The sequence below is a fragment of the Corvus cornix genome, chromosome 13 (assembly GCF_000738735.6).
Source record: "Corvus cornix cornix isolate S_Up_H32 chromosome 13, ASM73873v5, whole genome shotgun sequence".
NCBI lineage: Eukaryota > Metazoa > Chordata > Aves > Passeriformes > Corvidae > Corvus > Corvus cornix.
Window position 1 is genome coordinate 8416823 of NC_046343.1, and position 19649 is coordinate 8436471.

Consider the following 19649-nt stretch of genomic DNA (forward strand, 5'->3'; position numbering starts at 1 on the left):
GTTTTAGCAAGTCAGCCTGAAGCATTGTGGCAGATCCATCAAAGGTTTTCTCCCAGCTGTCCTTAACCCCACAGCTGGCCAGTGTGAGGTTTTCTGGTTCATTGTGGACAGGCTGACTTTGGTAGAACTTGAGAAAATAGACTGTGTGCAACTTCATATTTTAAAATTTGCATGTTATATTGGGATTGATTGAAATCTACTTACATGCAAAGATTATGTTAACTTTCACTTAATATACTGAAACAAACAGAAAAAGGATTGTACAAGGCCTTCATAAATTATAGGAAGGTCATGAATTGCAGCTGCTTCACTGTTGGAATATGGCAGGATCTTTTAGTAACCGAGAATTTGCAATAACAATTTTGAATAGGATGGTAAAAAACCAAAAAAATAAAACCCGTTGACTGGAGTATAACCCTTCATTTTCCATTCTCAGCTCACCTGGAGTCCTGATCTCAGACCAGTATTCATTCACTTGGGTGAGATGTAACAGATTTACAACCTGTGTGTAATATAAGGCAATAGACAGAGACAATTTAAACAATTTTAAGCCTGAAATATTTTTTGCTCTAGGCCTCAATGCAAGAAAATGCTGAGGAGGTGGAAGCAGTCCTATATAGAGCTTATGACCAATTCCCTTAGCACATGGATGCAGTTTGGGGGGGATTGGGAGCAGGAAAACTGCTTTATTCAAACTACTGGAAGTACTCTGGGTTCCTGTTGTGATAGGCTAATGGTCTGGCATTTTGGTACTGAAACCAGAGGGGTTGGTTGTCAGGAATTTGCAAACGAAGATGAAGTTTATTTGTCCTGATGTGGAACAGAAGCGAGAGCTGATGTGGGAGAACAAAGGGAGGGAAGGTACTTGTCTCCAGTCTGTCATATCAATCTCCAGTTATGAAACAGAAGGTTTCAGTGAATACACTTTGAAGCTGGGGAAAGCCTCTTTATTGTCTAGTTTTGGTGATGTGTGTTGTGGTTATGCGAGTGTGTATGTCGCAAGCTTGTTTTGCCCAGTCACAGTTGCTTGAGTTTATTTAGAGCAGGTAATGGGTGAGATCAAGGGGTTGAGGTGACCCTTTGACTGATTCTGGGCATTACATTGGGTCCACTGTGCCATGAAGCTGCAATTTAAATTTTTAATACCACAGAAAACCATAAAGACAATTTAATGTGGTTTTGTAGCTATTTTGAGAGCTGAGAACACGGAAAATGTCCCTATATTCTGGATTCTAAATAAAAGGTGGCAAAAATGTGGGTGGTTCTATGGAATCTGACTTGGGGGATTTTGCTTCCTGTATCCAGATCTGATGATCACTTGGACTTTGAACTGGCAGTTAGGACACATTGTCAACTTCCTAGAAAAGATGATCAGTACCACCAAAAACTGGTCGACTCTAGATGTTCCTTAGTTAGGATTTTGGTTTTGGTCTTGCTGTTTAAAGATGTTGCATGAAACCCGTGCCTGAGATCCTTCTAAAAATTTCATAGCCATTAAATATTTTAGCATGGTAGGTACTTTAAAACAGTCTGTGTAACCTACTTAGCCCTCCTTGATTCTTTGGAAGAGGATTGTAAGAGTCTGAAAATTATTTCTTAATTGTTAAGACTTAGATGTCCCGTGCTAACTTTCGCTTCAGGTTTGGTTAACTTGTGAGTGAAAAAAGGGATTTGCTGTTCTAGGGGGCTCTCTCATAAGCTGTGCTAATGTGGTCTTTATGCTTTTCTTGTTCAGAACCAGAAACTGATGATTTGACAAGAATTCCTCTAATGTGATGTTTAGATTCGTGACCGAGTTTAAAACTGTTGAAAACTTTATGATCTAATAATATTTTCCTTATTTTCAGATTAACTGCTGAAGTACTGATCGAGTTCTGCTATTCTTCAATGAGGAACTACAGGCTGATCTTTTGCCATAATCTTAAACAACCATAAATGACAAAAGAATGCTTGGTCAGTGAGGGCAGCTGGCGCAGACAGCGTTTTTCAAACTCGGCTGTATAAGTACTCTGAGGTGGGTGTCTTAACTTGTTTTACTGGGGGGAAAAAAAAAAGAAAAACACGTATGGATTTCAGAATGTCTAATCTGTTAGAATTTACCTATTAGTAAACAGAGAATTTTAGTTTGCTTGCAGTGCTTTGACTAACAGCAGGTACTTCGTGTTCTGTGTGTGCCAGCCCCTGTGAAAGTGACTGCTTGCATTTAAGCAAGTATGTTTTCTTTTCTTTTTGTTATTTATTTTGAAAGGACAGTTTTTTCTTTGCTAGAAGAAATATTTTGGTTTTGACAGGGTAACAGCTTGACTGACTTACACTGCCCTTTGTTATCTATCTAGATCCTTTATCAAGCAAAGACTTGCAAGTGAAGCTTGAGCTTCTGCATGACAGAATGGTATCACTGAGCATCTAGAAACTAGCTTTGGGGGTTTTCTGTTCAGTAAAAATTTTAATTTGATGCAGGTGTTGAAAGCTTTATTATGTAGACCAGAAAATGCCAAATAGATTTTAAAATTATTGCAGTGCAGTTGTGTATCACAAAATACTTAATCATTTCATATAATTGAGACTTGGGGTTTTGGTTTGGTATGATCCATTGGTTTCATTTCCTGTTGAGGAGCTTTTGTATTGAGTTCTGAAAGCCTGACTACTAAATGCTGCCAGAAAAAGTACGGAAGAATCTACCAAAGTACCTTAGAACTTAATTAGAAATTCGGTAACTAGAATTTTCTGTATTTTCTTTGCTGCTCTATACGTTCTTCTCAGTCCTCTGTTGAGGACAGAACACCTCAGTGATAGTCATTTTATTGAGTTAGCTGTGTTTGGAGCCATTACAGAACTGTCCATTAAATCAGTGAATGGATGGAGACAGACTAGAGAGTATTTGCATTAGGTAAATAAAACACTTTGTGTTACAGATCAATGCTTTCAACAGCATATATTGAAGTGAGATTTTGGTTTTAATTTCTTCTATTGACAGAAAAGACAGCTTTGATTTTTGGCTGCAAAAAGATATGAGGAAGAGCTCCTCCCCTTCCTTGAGTAACTGCAACTCTGTTCTTGCTAACAAAATATTTGGAATTCCACTTGATGAGCTGCAGCAAGAAGGGCAACCAGACAATGAGGTTCCATTCATAGTCCGCCATGTTGTGGACTATATTGAGGAACATGGTATGTATTACCTTGCTGTATTTAAAATAATGTATTTCACGTTATTTTACAGAATAGATTGTGGGGTTTGAAGAGTACTTGTTTTCTGAAGTTAATTATTCAATTGGGTGTGATTTGGTTGTTTCAGGTACTTCCTTTCTTTACTCTTTCTGTTATGGTTATCACTGTTTTCTAGCAAACAGTGATGCAGTCAGCTCAGCAGGGCACCTGATAGGAAATGCAGTGGTTTAGGAACTGCTAACATTTCCCTTGTTATTTTATTGTTTCCTTGGCACAAGACTGTGTGTGTTCGGAAGAGAACTGCTGGAAGTCTTTCAAAACTGTTGTTCAGAAAATGTTTCAATCAGTGTGGAAATTGTGCGTATCTGATTATCAGTATTTTTCTGATGTATTAGTCCATACTGGAGCTAAAGGTTTATTTCTGCAATTTGTTTTCTAACTCAGGGGGTCTGGAACAAGAAGGACTTTTCCAAGTCAATGGGAATGCTGAGACAGTGGAGTGGCTCCGGCAACGATATGATAACGGAGAAGATGTGGACCTGGTTAAAGAAGCAGATGTACCCTCAGCTATTAGCCTTCTTAGATTTTTTCTTCAAGAACTTCCAGAGCCAGTTATTCCAGGCAGTTTGCACATACATTTGATGCAACTTTCTCAAGGTAATAACTATTTTTGATTCAATGTTTTTTTTTATGATTTTAAGAGTAAAACCCAGTATTGAATTGAGATTTGTAGTGGCACTAAGGTGTCTTTGGTGCTCTGTGTAGTAATAATGATAATACTGCTGTGTGCTTTGGTTGCAATGTTATCTGTCAGGACTGGAAATGGGATTGAGGTGTACTCAGTGTGACAGCAGACTTCCCTTCTATGACTGTAAAATCTAGTGTGAAATTTGGCTTTTTCCTCCCGTCTTTGAGTAGATCACTGTGGATGGGTTTACATATGGATTCTTTCTGTCCTGCAAGTCCCCGTTTAGTTCCCTTTTGTTAAAAATGTGGAGAACCTTTGCTTAAACTTGCAGCTTACTGTCTTTACTGTCTTTTTGTAAGTGTAAAAGTTATTTCAGAAGCATTGAAAGTTATCTGTAGCAAGGAAATCAAACCACATAAACCCTTAAACAGTGTTTTCAGCTGCTAAAATTAGACTTCTGATTTCCTCTAATTGGGTTTTGCCTGTCTGACAGACATATCTCAGTTAGTTTCCAGAATTACATCATCAGCTGCATTTGAAGCAGTGGAATTGCTTAAAGAAATGCAGAAGGTGGTAGTAATTGTTGACCCATATGTTAGTTCTGGTCTTTTCTCTCTTCAGCAGTTCTTCCATATCATTAGGTCAGGCTTAGTCCTCAGGATAGCTTCCTTATACAGCAAGGTGTGGCCTCTGTGCATGTTAGAAGCTCTTTGCAGGCAGGTGGTTCCTCAAAGACAGGTGATTTGAGTCACTGAGTTGTGAATGTGGTGGTCCCAGTGCACTAGGCCATGTGTCCCACAAGTGTGTATCCATGCTTCAGTGCCTCAGGACTTCAGTTAGAGGGTAAGAACGTTCTCCCTTTTGGTCTCTGGTTGTTTAGAACTTAAATTTCAGATTTGTTAGATTTCGGGTTGGTTAGACAAAACATGGAGATGTGTATGTTCAAAGTGGTCTTGATTATCACCTCTCTGTGCTCCCTTTCTTTTTAAAAGTCTACATTGTTAAAGTACTTTTAAAAGTCTTTTTTTTCTGTTCTGTTTCCAAAATGCATTTCTACAGTAAGAACTGTCAATGGAATGTTCATTTTGTTGTGTTATGTGTTGAAACAACTATTTTATGTGCTTGGTTGCCTGTATTCAGCTGCTGTAGATGTTGACTGTGTCTGAGCAAATGAAATCCTGTACAGTTCCTGCTTAGTGTTCCTGTACATGCTCTTAGGGAATTTACTCACTCTTTGCTTTGATATTAAGGACTGGGATGTCTCTGCTCTCTCATCTAGAGAGGCAATGATGGCTCATCATCTTCAAACGTACTTTTCCCTCTCTAACTGATCTTAGAAGAGTTTTCAAGTGTCTGAGAAAGAAGGGGAGGCCTCTTTCTATCAATTTTTCTCCCATTTTGCTTTCCTGACATTTCTTTTCCAATATATTGAATTTCTCAGTTAGGTATAAACAGCTGTAAACTTTTTGAACCTTGCTGCCTGTAAGGCAGATGAGGTAACAAATGAGCTTTATGGGGACATACTTCGATGAAGAGTATAGGTAAGTGGGGTGAGAATGAGGAGGTTTTATGGTGACCCTTTTTGAGATCTGAAATTGAATCAGTAAGCTTTGAACTAAGCATGTGTAAAGATGATTGCATTGAGATAGCTTGGATTTGTCAGTTAAGTATTATAAAAGCAAGTAGAGTGGTGAGAATGGGATGCTTGTAGAGGAAAAGGTGTCAAAGTGGCTTGTCTGCCAGAAGAATTTAACTTGATGGCAGTTAAGTCACTATCTGGAGCTGTTGTTGTCTCTAGAGCTCTTCTTCAAAGCAGTTGTGATGTAACAGTGGTAAAACAAAAACATGCAAAGTTTGCCCTCGGAAATCAGAAATTTGAGTGAGCATTAATTGGGGAAAATGTGCAGAAGAGAATGTGGTGGATAATATTGAACAAATGCAAGTCAATTCTCACATTTTAGGCTGTGGTTTGACCAAATTACTTGTACTTTCAGAAGTAAGTAATGGTCATAGTAAAAAAGCTGATCAGTATCAAATATTAAAAAGCAGATATCTTCTTTGAGATTAAAATATTTTTATTACTTTTTCAGATTACAATAATGAAGATGAATTTGGAAGAAAGTTGAGGTTCCTCTTGCAGCAGCTTCCACCTGTTAATTACAGTTTGTTAAAGTTTCTGTGTAAATTTTTAGCTAACGTAGCATCGCATCATGAAGAAATTTGGTCAGCAAGTTCTTTAGCTGCAGTCTTTGGCCCGGATGTTTTTCAGTAAGTTAATTATAAAAGTTCATTCAGTGTTTCTGTGGGAATTTGAGTGTCTCTCTGTACTTTAAAGTCATTCCTGGCCTGTGAGCAACAGTAACAAAGTGCACAATATGTTTCAGGCAGAATCATTCTGTTTCCACCCACTTTCTCACCCCAGTTTGGTTTTACAATTTTTGCTAAGAATTAAACAGCAGCTCGTCTATGAGTTGTGGCGTGAGAAACCACTGGTTTGATTGTTGCATTACTGTATTTATTCTGAGGTTGAAATATTTTAGTGATAATATGTAAGACTGCTATTTGTAGCAAGAAAACAATTCTGGGAGGAGCTGTTAAACTACCAGTTTATACTATTGTTTCCTCACCACAGGAAAATACTTGAATTTTAAATATTCCTCATGAAAAATTAATTGACTAAATAGTTGCTAATTCATTATTGTAAAATATAAAATAGTATAAAGCTTTATAAGGCAGTAGTGTGAAGGCATGCTTTAAATTCAGTGTGTTCAGAATGGATAGGGGATAATGTTGTGAAGTGTAGCACTTAGTCATAGAAGACATTCAGAGGTGTTCTTTGAGGAACTGTGGGATTTAGATTTTTAAACTAAAACAGTGTTGAAATCTTCAGCATTTACACAGATGTGGAGGATCTGAAAGAACAAGAAATAGTTAGCAGAATAATGGCAGGACTTCTGGAGAACTACTATGAGTTTTTTGAAAATGAAGAGGAAGATTTTTCATCTACTAATGATTTAAGCTCAATAACCGAGCAGGTAAGAATATTTTGAATGGCAATATGTTACCACTTAACTGCCTGTTACACATTTATGTTTATGAAAGATATATTGAAATACAGTTTCTTTAGTATGACTTTGAGAAGTTTCTTGTAAACTGACAAAACCCGGCATTTTCTTAATTTTCTTAATGCTTTTGTAATAAGCATAGCTGTGCTAGATTAAAAAACACATACGGACTAAACCAACAGTGTTATCCTGCCCAACAGAGAGACACTGTTGTAAACAGCTTTAAAATTGCCAATTTAGGAAAGAAGAACTGTTTTTTGATCGAATGAAGAATGACTTTCTTGTTGGTCAAGAGTATTTCTAGGTGTGTCTTACAGGAACATGCAGGGTCTTGCACTCCACTTGATGTTATCAGTGGTGCTTTCCTGTGCCAAAGTTTTTGAATGGTGTTTCTCATTCTAAGACTTGAAAATGATGTATTTTCTGTAAACAAGAAACAGGATAAATAATAAGCAGTTGCTAAGGTAGGTAACAAGAAGTACTGAATTTTAAAGCCTATCTCACAAACCCCTCCTCTAGCAAGACAGGTAAGGCAAGTACTGGGGCAGTTGGTTGCTTCCTCTTCCCTGCAGTAGATGTTGGTCTGGTCTGCCAGGCATGGGCAGCAGGTTCTAGAGTGAGCAGCGTCTGCTGTGTGAGCTCCTTGAGCAAGCACTGCAGCTCTGCAAAGCTCCATGCAGGGGTATGTCTGGCACTGAGGGCTGCCACAGCCCTGCTGCGTGCAGGGAGCTGCTCAGCAAAGCTGGGCTGTGACTCCTGCAGCCAGAGGCTGGGGGCTGCTGCTGAGTTGGGATAACTGCTCTGTAAACCAGAGCTGCTCTGTGCTCTCTCTCATGCTTTGAAATTACTGATTTGGCTGTGCCTCATTATATGTTTCAGCAAAAGGGTTTCCTAAACTCAAAGTCTGTTTGGTGTCTAGTTTTGTTTGTTTTTTCCCTTCGTTGGAGGGCTGGTGGGGTGTCCCTTTAATTTCGTGGTGTCTCCACCAGATGTCAACAGTGCGCTTCTGTCGGGGCCGGTGCAGTGGGGACAGAAGGGCCGCTGTCCCCGCTGGGCACAGCCCCGTTGGCAGCTGCCCCAGTGTGTGGGTGGGCTTGCCTTTGCTTCACTGGCACATCCTCTTGCAATTGCAGAGGAAAAGCAGGGATAAATACATTTCTTGCCTGGAATGTAGTGCCATATAACATACACCCCTTTTAAAAACTAACGAATATCTCCTTTCTGCCTTCTGTGTAATCTTAAACTTCTGAAGTTTCAATTCTTCTTAATTTTGTGTTTTTGTTTTACACTGGTGATAGATTCTATAAAACATATTTTCTTGAGGCTGCTGCTTTAATTTTTGGGTTTGCAAGATTGGGAGATCAGTAATCAATCACAGAGGCAACTTGGAAGTCAAACAGAATCACTTTGTTCTCTTTATCTTTTCATGTTTTAGATGTAGTTGCTTTTTAAAAAATGAAGTTGACTGTCTTGAGTTGCCAGTTGGCTATATTGTTTTGCTTTTGAATTGGCTGCATTTTGCTGCTTCAGTAAAAACATCTGTGTGTGGAAACAAAGAAACAAAAATAGACAAGAGCACAGAAACTTTTTAAGTGTTCGTTCAGATCTTTGAAGTTTGGCTTCATAGACTTCTGTATTGCCTTCCCTAGGAGGGTTTGAAAATGCTTCTGATACATGAATAAGGCTACCTGTGGAATAGAGTAGAATTATCTGTTTTAGACATAGAAGAAGAAAGGTTCTGTAGTTCATGATTTCAGTGTGGTTGGGATTTTGTTGTTTCTTCATTCTGCTTGTGTTTATTTATGGCATCAGAGGTGCTTCTTGCTTTTCAGTTTTTGTCCAGTGTTCAAAAGCAACTTTTTAATGGTGTAGAATTTATGGTTTTACATAAAAGCAAGTCTAGTGTGCCTGTTTTTTCCTAAAATTGAGAAGTGTTCCCCTACTACACGTTACTTTCGTACCTTTCATGCTCTTTTAATTCCCTGGACCTTTTGAAAGGAACTTTTCAATCCATTGACTTTGGTTAAATCTTTTTTAGCTCAATGATCTCTTGGAAGAAGAGGAAGATGTAAAGCTTGAGCAGTCGGAAGAACTTCCAGAAGACAGCACAGAGAAACCTGTTGAAAGGCCAGCTGTGGTGCATCTAGATATGACAGGGACTCTCTCGGATTCCCGGAATGTTACAGCATCAACAAGGTAACTTGATTCTGCCTTGGAGTTTGGATTTAAATTTGGATTGTAATTTATTCTGTCAGAGAGAGAAACTGTCAGACTTTTAAGTGTTGGTGTCTACAAACTGAAGTTTTAGAAGCAGGTGCAGTTCTTCCAATAGTAAAATACGGGTTAAAATAACTGTTTCCAAATTCAGCAGAGGAATGCCTGTAGAACTCAGATTGGATTATAGATGGTGATTTATGCAGGGAAAGGTAAAAAGGGCATATTTTAGTGAAACTGTAAAGTGGTATTTAAACGATAAATTTTATAGCAGAAATAAGAAGAATCTGCATACTGGTAGATTCCAGCGTGTTCTGTACCATCCTTCCAATGGGAAATCCTAGGACTGTTTCTTGTCACATGCTGGTAGAGAGCTGTGGGCAGGTTTGGAAGTTGCAAAATGTCATATAGGCAGGAATGTTGGAGGGGGAGTCAGCTTTTAAGAGCAATTCTCGTAAAAGAGATGCCTAAACATAAAATCATACTTTCATTTGAGAGCTTATCGGTGCTTGCTTGTAGTACACAGATTTATATTTTACTTGCTTGTAGTACACAAGGTTTTATTTTTAGATATGCTTTACTTGTACTTAGAGTTTACATTCTACAGATGGTGAATTTTACCTCTTCCCCTTTACAGCATGTGTTTGGTATGGGCATTGCATGTAAGAACTTGTAGGGAGGAGTGAGGAGGAATCTATAATAAAAATAATAAAAGCAGAAGAAATGTAGGGAAAATCACAAGTAAGTTGCTGCCTAAGAATGGGTAGTTTCAAGAATGTGGATTTTGGGTTGGAATCTGTTCAGCTGCTGGCTGCATGCTTCATTCTACTCCATGGCAAGAAGCTGTAAAATATCAAATAATGACAGAACCATGTTTTTTTGTTTTGTAATTTAAATTATATTTTAATAGTTAAATATCTTTATTGGTAGTAAAGCTTCTTATTTTTAGTTTGAATTAAATTTTTAAAAAGTTGCAGTTTAACTATTCACAGGTATTAGGTTGCTTCTGGAATGTGTAAACACAGCAGTAGTGACAAACTCAACATGTTTGAGAGTTTAAATTGGATAGCCTGAAGAAAAAAACAATTTTACTTGATGTTTAAGGTTAATTAAAAATGAATAGGCATTAATTATGGTTGGCATTTTACATAATTTGTGGGGAAGGATAAGTAGGAATCCTTTAGAAGAAGGAGAATTTTGACTGTAAAACCAGAACAACTACAGGAAACATTAAAAAAAAAAAGGGGGAATGAGAAAGTGTTCTTTACTAAACTTTTAACCACTATGAATACTGTAAATATTTTCCCAAACCTAATGGCTTTTATGTATGCATTATTGGCCTTTTTTTGATCTTAGTTTCTTGATGTAAAAAAAAAAAAGAAAAAAAAAATTAAGAAACTAAATGTTAATGCAGGTTTACTTGGATTATTTATCTTTGTCCTGATGTAGAGCCTGTGGCAGCTTATACAGGAAGGAGGAGGAGACTTAGATCTTAAACGTGATTCTTGCAGTTCTTTAACCTGAGGTTTTGTTGCCTTTTTGCTGTCAGATTTTGGGATCAAAATATCTGTGTATTTTGGTCTCTCTGTGGAGAGAAGTAGAAGAGATTGTTTATCTTGATCTGTACAGCGGGGCATCTGACCTTCCTCCTTGTTATTTGGACTATAACTTGCTTCTAATTGTGCTCACTACCTTTTTTTCTACTCATTCTGTTTGTTCTTGCTGAAACCTATGACCTTCCTACACTGCGTGGTGTTAATTTGACTTTGAGTTAGAGATCTTGTAAGAATGTGGATAATCATTAATGCACTTTGATTTAGTGACTGCTTGAAAGTGGTATTTCTAAATAAACCTGTGGAGTGATCTCTGAGCCCGTTACCCAGCAGGGAGCATTTGTTGCTTACAGGTTGGCAGTGAGCACATAAAGGAAACTTCTCCTTTACCAGAAGCCTTTTCCCCACGGCTCTTTTTCTTTTTGCTGTCCTGACTTTTGGAGTAAAGAACTACTGACTCAGCATTGCAGCTGAATTTTAAGACATGCTGTTGAAATAAGTACTTTAAAATCCTTCTCTGTCATTATTCCAAAGTTTTCATCCCTGAGCCTTGCCAGGCAGTATTTGCTTTAATTGGACAGTTCATCTCAAATGTTGTCAGTTAGAAGCCTAATATAAAAACTCTTTGGTTTTGGGTTTTTCAAGATTTTGTGTGTAAAAATATGAGATATGACAGGCAGTAAGCTGTATAAACAGTTTGCTTTGTTTCTACTAAATGCAGTGACAAGGGCAACATCCTCACTGCTTCTGTGATATTTTTGTTAACCCTTTTGTGATTTAATTAGCTCTGATCAGAGACAAGTGATAATATTAACAGCCACCAAGGGAGACAAAATGCATGGTAAAGCTGACCAAAGAGAAGAGCTGCCTAAATTGCTAGGAAATACATTATTATTTTAATGTAGTGCTGTTTTTAACATCCAAATACTTGTTCCTCCTTCCATCCTGGAAAATCTGTAAACAACACGTTAGGAGAGCTTTCAAGTGTTGATTGGGCAGCTTATTGTCAGGAGTGACCTCATGTTGCAGTCAATTTCTATTTAGACTGCAGGGTTTAGTGCAGCACTCCAGAGGTGCCGGCTCGCAGGCAGCCCCCGGAGCCCAGCCAGCAGCATGCACAGCCAGCAGCCCACATCACGCTTTGCTGGCTTCCAAATGAAGCATTTTTACATGAAGTGCTCTTTTGGGATAGCAAAAATAATCAGAATGGCCTGCAAAGTTCTGCTGCACAGGTAATATATGAAAGGAAAATGTCGTTTTGATATGATTGCAAGTAAGGCTTTAAAATTATGTGAGATGAGATGTAGTTTGGAGACAGGAAATGAAATAATGTCACAACTGATTATTTTAATGAGAAATAAGAATCTGTGTACGGTAAGGAAATTACCAAGGAAAACTTGGACATGTTTTATCTCCAGTTAATGTATTTTCCTACTCAAGGTATGTTTTTGCCGGGACCTTTTATGGGTAGGGAGCCGGTGCTGAAGGGATTCTCAGGAGGGAGTTAGCATTATGAAACAAAGATGTTTACCTTTCTGTGTCTTGCTGTGTCATGCTGCGTTAAGGCTCTGTCTGGCAGTATAAATTACAGCTTTTAAAAAGTATCCTTGAACTGTGGTAGTGGGCTCAAAAGTTGTAATGGCTTTTCGCCTAAGATTGTCACATTTGTTTCAGAAAGTGCTTAAATGCTAAAGTGATTAGTTGAAAATGTTAGCTTTTCTTTATGTAGTAAGAGGATTCTTTAGGCTTTGTAATACTGCTGATTTATGCACAGCTTTTGCTGAGTACCTCTAATGCTCCTAAAGGTGTTGAGTAAAAGCACCTGGAGAACCATCCTGTGCTGGGGGCTGAAGGTTACACACTAGGATGGAAAATTTTGTTGTGAACCATGTCTGAAATCATTTGGATTCTTTGGAGATGAGTTTGAGTCTCCCTATTCTTGACACAGTTCCTCATTGTCTCAAGTGGTAGAATAAAAGGATTTCAAGTCATCACAGTTTCCTATAAATAGTGTTTGTACTTGTGTCCTTGACTGAGTTTTTCTTCTGCAATTAGGGTGTTGCAGTGTTCTGTGCTCTGATTGCCTCATTTTTTTTCTCCCAGTTTGTCCTAGGAGTGACTATTTTAATAGTAAATCGGTTTCAATCTACGCAATTATGTATTTGTACCTTTAGAATACAAGCATACCTTTTATAATGCAACTTTTGTAGAACTTACTGAGATAGGTACTTAAAACGACATTTTTCATATTTTGAAATATTACTGGGGTATTTTTCCAAGATCATGCTTCTTTTCTCTTACCTTGTTCATGAAGCTAAACTTGCAGCTTCATATTTTCATTTTTTATTTCAAGTGTTGTTAATATAAAATATGTTTCTCAGCAAATCTACTTTGTACAGGTAGTAGGGCTGTGCTGAGCTTCTGTGCATGGAAATACAAATGAAATGTAAATATCTTAAGCTGTAAACTACCTCCTGCTGTTTTTTTGTTTGTAAGAAAAATACAAAATGCCAGTGTGTTCCCCCTCAGTTGTTTGATCTGTAGCTTTGAAATTAGTGGCTACAAGATCTGGCTTCTGTGTCAGGTGTTCTAATTTCCCAAAGCTGTGTCTGTTTTGAAATAGCAGTTGTGTGCTGCCTGTTCTGTCAATGCATTTGGAATAGATCAGCTTTGGCTTTTCACCAGGCAAACACACACACAAATCATAAGATGAACTTCATTTGTCAGCCAGTTTCCACAAAAAAAAAAAAAAAAAAAAAAAAAAAGGGAAGAAAAGAAATTAAAAGCATCTATGAGTACCTGCTTGTTCACTTGTGCCATAGTGGGGTTTAAATGCTATGCACTCTGCTGTTGGCCGAGTACAAGGTGTCTAAGGCAAACGGGTATAGTTATTTTTAAATAAATATTTTAACCACTTTCTTTATCATCTTATGTTTAATTGAAAGTCCTTTATTGCTTGTATTTCATCTTCTTGGAGGAAGGAAAAATAGAAAGTCTGCTTGAGGTGATTTCTCTCTCTGGTGGTGGAACTACTAATAAACCTCATAAGTTCTAACCAAGATACTCTTTGCTGTGTTGAAACTATTCTTGGGTAAACAGAGAGACTGTCTACATTTTTTAGTGCAAGGAAGGCTCATACCACTCAAAACTGATAGTGTACCTCACAGAGGTAATAACTTGCTCATTTCTCCAGGGGAGTGGCAAGCTCAGGGTTTACCTTATGCATTAATGGAAATAATATTTAAAATCAACTTTGTCTGGCAACAGTGTTGTTGCATGGTAAACAGTAGAATAAAATCTTCTTTTTTAGCTTTTTGAGGTTCTTTATCTGTAATAGAAAGAAAAAGCCTTTTTTTACCTCCCTCCCTGCCTCCAAGTTAAGCTGAAATTAGTATTTACTTTTTTCTGAGTGAGGTATTTGTGTTGCAACTCGCTGCTGTCTGTAGTAGATTTCTCATCTTTTATTCTTTACTGTCACTTTGTCTAAAGTTTTAGGTATGCTATTTACAATAAAATTTTAATCATATTAATGAAAAATTGTAGAGGGACCACATACACATGAGTTAACTGACTTGTGTTAGTTATGTTGAATTCCCCCTCCCACCCCTCCTTGAGGAGTTTAACATTCTAGGCTGAAGTGGCTTTGCCTGGAGATTTCCAGATGCTTTACAAATGCCAGGCTCCTGTCCCATAGTCTGCCTTGCACTTGAAATGTTGTAGCTATGCTCAGAGAGTGTTGCAGATCTGTTGAACGTTGCAGAGCAAAATTATGCAACAGTGGGAAGAACCTATGGAGGAAAGCAGAGTAATTTGGAATTTGCTTTAGGCAGCAAGGTTAAAATCTGCATTCTTAAGCAAGGTGTCGGGAAATGTTTGACTACAAAATGATTAGTATTTCCCATGGGAAAGACCACACATCTGAGAGCTTGGAGCTTCATAACACAACAAATATTGGCTCTTGAGAGACAGAAGTCTGCATTACTACCTCTACAGCTTTCTGCCTTGTGATGGTGTTCCTGAAGATTTTGTCATTTAAATAATAAAGGAACTGCAACTCATGGTGTTCTTTACATGTTTGTTCTACTTCTCTTAGCTGCATCACGTGAAATATTTAAGTATTTTCTAAGTTGCTTTCCGTTGACTTCAAGACTTTTTAGTGTGATGTTTTTGCATTATATTAACTTCTATTTTCTTTATTGCAGTGCTCATATCTCTCCCATAAGTATCTTGCCAGCCTCTGCAGAGTAAGTATAATGAAAGTATAAAATGTTTGAATTGTGCTCTTACTAGAGCATGCATAGAAGTTACGTATCCTTTCAAAAAAATGCAGTAAGTTTTATGATTACCGTTGTGAATGGACATATTCTAGTGTGAAGGATTTCACTGGTGGCATTTAACACTAATGCAGGAAATACATAATGCCTGTCAGCATTGTTGACTGCAGGAGCATGAGAGCATGGTGTGCTTGCATGTTGAGTCCAAAGCTTTGGTTTTACAATTAGATACATCGTAAGGTACATTTACTTAATATTATGATAGCATTCAAATTGTAATTCTAGCACCATTGATATTGAGTACAGTTCAGTGGAATTCTGTGTACAAATGTGGAGGGAAAATAAAAGCGCAATGTCGGGGTTAAAATGGGATTAAATAGTTCAAGATTTTTATAGGAGGACTTCTGGAGGCCTCTTGTGTATTTGGGATGAGCTGGCTGAGAGGCACTCAGCAGAGTAGTCTGTTTTTAAAGAATACTGTTCTTGATGAATTTTTGGGTGTATCCTATATCCTTCATCAGGTACTTGCTGATTGTGTCTGCTATTTGTTGGCTTTTGCCTTTTAAGATTACAGCCCTGTTCAGGAGGAGGTGCAGCCACATGTGCTGAAGTGGAACCTGCTCCAGGGTTGACTCTGACCTGTTACAGAATTTTACTGTCACATTAACATATAAGGCTTTTATAAGTTTTTTATGTATAGTTGTTAAAAAATAGGTTACTTATTGTAATGTGTTGATTACTCTTAAAATACTGTTGATGAACTTCATAATACTTCATGTAAATCTTATGGATTCAAAAATATTAAGTGTAGTAATTTCCACTGCCTTTCTGGAAAAATTAGTCTCTTTTTGCCTTGAAGTACTGCCATCAAAGATTCCTGTCACGTAAAGTTTATCTCTGCCTTTCTGTGTAGTTGACCAATGCAAAAGTAGTGTTCTTAATAGGACTCTTCTGTCTTTTATTCTTTTTAGCATTTTAGAAAGAACAATCAGAGCAGCTGTGGAGCAGCATCTTTTCGACCTGCAGAGCAGCTTAGATAATGATCTGAAACATATACACCAACACAGACTGGGCTGTAACAATGAAACAAAAAATCCCAGTGGGGATGAGGAAGGATCTAACAACCAGTAAGATTTTGTTGTGTTTGTAATGAATTCTATTGGATTGTATGTCTTAACTCTTCCAAAAGAACCTACCCAAATTCCCCACCTCAACCCAAAAGTTACGACTTCTGCTGTTGACTTCAGTTTTATCTATTTTAAAACAAATCAAGCTCCATTGGTTGCCAGTAATCAACAGCTCTTGAAGCAAATATTTTAAATTGATATTGTAGGTAAAAACGCTGTGAAGTGTATGTTTTACTGCTGAATTCTGTGCAAGTAGCACAGGAACTTAAATTTACTCAAGTGCTTTATTCGTATCTCACCGATATGATTTATGACAAAATTCTAACATATTAAAGCTATTGTAGCTTCCCTTTCAGTTTCATAACCCTGTCTTTCCATGTCAACATAGCTACTTTACTACTTTGGCTGCCAGTGTCAATGAAACAGCCAAAAATATGTAGAATGAGCGCTGTGGGTCTATTTGCAGAGTTCCAACCTTATTTGATCAGATTTTATTTTTCTTGTAAATCAAGCCATTTTTTGAGTGTAGTGATTGCCATGACAGCATTTGGAAGCTGGTACATTTTGGTGCTTTATTTAAAGTAAGTAGTTGTGATTAATCCAGACTCCAAAAATGTGTTGTTAAGATTTCGGTACCTAAATTTCTTTGTTGCTCAGAGGTGGAATACATGAACAGAGCCTGCAATACATGAAGTGTTCAGAGACTCAAATGCACTTTTCTAAATTGTTCAATCTTTACTGATTTTAGAAGACAAGAATAAAGTTTGCAGTGGATCATAAAAGTAACAATCGTTGCTGGTAATGATCAATTAAATCTGAGTTTTAGTGCTAGAGGTTTAATGTCTTTGAAGTAATTTGTAAATGGGTAATTGCCTCGAAGCCCTGTGGCAGCTGAATTCCTTCAGTTGCAGTGTGAGTGCTGTAAAGGTTGGCTGATCTCACAGAGGGGGAGGCTCCAAGTGCCATCACTGCCGGTTTGAAACCAGTATCCTCCTCTGGCACGGGGACTATTCCAGATGCTTCTGATCATCATTCCACTGTGGATTAACTGTAAGAGGATACATGATAGCGTTCTTCAAAGGGGTGTCTGGGTTCTTTAAAGCAGCAGACAGTGCACAAGGCAAATACACAGTTAAATTAAGAACTGAAAAAAACAGCGATCCAGTACCAATTTCTTAGAACTAGCTTAATGGCTGGAATTAAGAAAAAATAGTTAAAATGTTAATTTTCAACCCATCCTGTTCATTATCTCGATATCTGATAGAGAAGGAGCTTTCTTAATGTAGTCTGGAATTCTTTTTGAGTGAGGAGAAGGAAGGCAAAGAAGTCAAAGGCTTGTGATGAATGACAGAGTCCTGTGGTAACAGGGATGGTGGCGCATAAAGAATATATGTGAATACAAATATGATGTCAATTAGTTTTAATCTGGCTGTAATGTTACATGCCTTAAGTTGAAGTCTCAGAAGATTAAATGTTAGAAATAATGGGATTTCTCACTGGAGGGGAACACAGTGACAGTAGCTATAAACTAACTGGCTTCAGTACTGAGAGGAGTGTAGCCACAGCAATGTCATTGAGTCACTGTAGTTTCAGGATGTCATTGCTTCTGGCTGTTGTGTTTTAATTCCTTAGGTTGGTGTGGTAAGTGTGGGGTGTATGCCTGGCCCTTCAGACAAGAATCAAATAAATACATTTTAATATATCTATCATGTGTGGATGTACAAAACATCTCATAAATAATTAAGTTTACCTACAGGTGACTGGAATTGTAATTGTTACCAGTGTCTTTGGTCAGAATAATTCTGTTAAAAAAAAAAAAAAACAAACCCAGACAAAAAGCGTCCTGATGTTTGATATTGTTTAATGGGAAAAAAAAAGTGTTTCTTTTTTTTTTTCTTTTAAAGGTGGAACAACAGGTTGCTAAAATCTTTCTGTTTGTATCTGTAGGAATGATGTTATTGAAGATAATGGCACTGGTAGCAGTGAAAACACAGCAGACTGCTCTGAAGTATTGGTTTGCACTGATTTAGACAGGGAAGCTATGAAACGTGATACTGTAACGGAGGAAGAAGAAAGCATTCAGGTGAGAGGAAGAGTCTCCTGTATATCAAATCGTAAGTTGCTGCAACTTCGGTGCTTTAGAGATCCAAGTTCTCCTAAGAGCTCTGATGTAGCATTACATGGTGCTCTAGCTCTGTGCAGTCAGTTGTCTTCCTTGCTGTGCCACATGCACTCAGAAATGTTTGTGTATTTTGGTGTGACTTGTTTGGACCCTGACTGATATTTTTCCGTTGTTCTTTCACAGGTACCAGCCCTTCCTTCTGCTGAGGTAAGTCAGTGTGAGGCAGCACAGCCCTGGTTGGAGCAGCATCTGTGTTAGTAAACTGCTCCTGAGGAGCAGAAGCTGTAGAGCTGTGATTGCAGCATAGCCCACAGTCACCTTGCACTGAATCAGGAAACGGTAGCAGTCACCTTGAGACTGCAGCCTCTTCACTATGCTTGTGCTAGGAAAGTGTGGTTTTGTAATTAGCTGATTACAGCCTTTTCTATTTCCAGTTTCTTCTGTGGTAGGCAGAGATGTTCTGTTCTTTTCAGCACATCTTTATCTCTTCTCTAGTTGATGCAGTCAAGGAATTCTGTAAAATATGTGCTGACAAAAATTAAATCAAGGATAACAATAATGTGCAAGAGAAGAGAGCATTCTACCACTCTATATCAAGCAGCACATATGGAGCTGTCAGATAAGCCCTTCTAATGAAAAAAATCGAATCTAAAGTTCCTTACTTATTTGCTAAAACTTTTGTTGCTACAAATCTAAATGGTGAATTCTGTGGGTAGAGAGGTTTGTTACACATGTGTAGAGAAGTTTCTGCAATGGTTTTCAGCCTGTGAGTTCGTAAATCTTCCTGAGGGTTTCCTGAAAGATAACCAGATAAGCAAACCTATTGTTAGTAGACTTAAATTAACTAGAAAAATTTAATAGGTCTTTGAACTTGAAAAGATGGGAATGGATGCCTTAGCATAGTGAAACTGAGTTGTCTGGAATCTGTGTTTTTATCAAAACAAAATGTTTCTGTAGTGCTTTTCGCTATTGTGATGTGTTCTTCTCTTGGGCTTCTGTGTGCTTTTGGGGATCCCAGATGACTCTTTAGAATCACCTAGCAAGCCAAATTTTTCAGTTGTTCCCACAAACTAACATATTGTTTTAGAATCCCATTCTGTAAATTAAGTTTCATAGAGTGTATTCATTGTCCTGCTTCTTTCCTCATGCTTTAGTGTTCAAATCTTGTTCTAAAAGAATAATTAGATTGTTATCCTATAGCACAAAATGCACAAGACATGATGTTGGATGTAAAGGGGAACGTGATGCTTGGGAGTGTATGATAGAAGTACTTTTGTTGTCATACCTGGTGTCATTCTTGGCCTTTTTTGCTTTTTGATAGACTTCTGTCCATTGCTGTCAGTGGTGACATTCTGGGGTGAAGTTTTGGTTTTTCAATGTTAGTTTTTACTTTCTTTTTAATACACTGTTTCAAATGTTATTGAAGAGTTGTATCTTT

At 37.7% G+C, this 19649-nt stretch overlaps 1 protein-coding gene across 3 annotated transcripts in view; it reads left to right on the forward strand.

Annotated features, from left to right (window-relative positions):
- Nucleotides 1–19649, forward strand: part of FAM13B (family with sequence similarity 13 member B) — a 44909-nt gene that overhangs the window by 8604 nt on the left and 16656 nt on the right. For all 3 annotated transcript variants that reach the window (XM_039559518.1, XM_039559520.1, XM_039559519.1), the window contains exons 2-11: nt 1848–2014; nt 2978–3168; nt 3613–3825; nt 5947–6124; nt 6747–6891; nt 8960–9117; nt 14891–14932; nt 15934–16089; nt 18037–18172; nt 18395–18418. In XM_039559518.1, coding sequence (XP_039415452.1) covers nt 3012–3168; nt 3613–3825; nt 5947–6124; nt 6747–6891; nt 8960–9117; nt 14891–14932; nt 15934–16089; nt 18037–18172; nt 18395–18418 — 1209 coding nt within the window. In that variant the 5' untranslated portion in view covers nt 1848–2014; nt 2978–3011. The remainder of the gene's footprint in view (nt 1–1847; nt 2015–2977; nt 3169–3612; nt 3826–5946; nt 6125–6746; nt 6892–8959; nt 9118–14890; nt 14933–15933; nt 16090–18036; nt 18173–18394; nt 18419–19649) is intronic.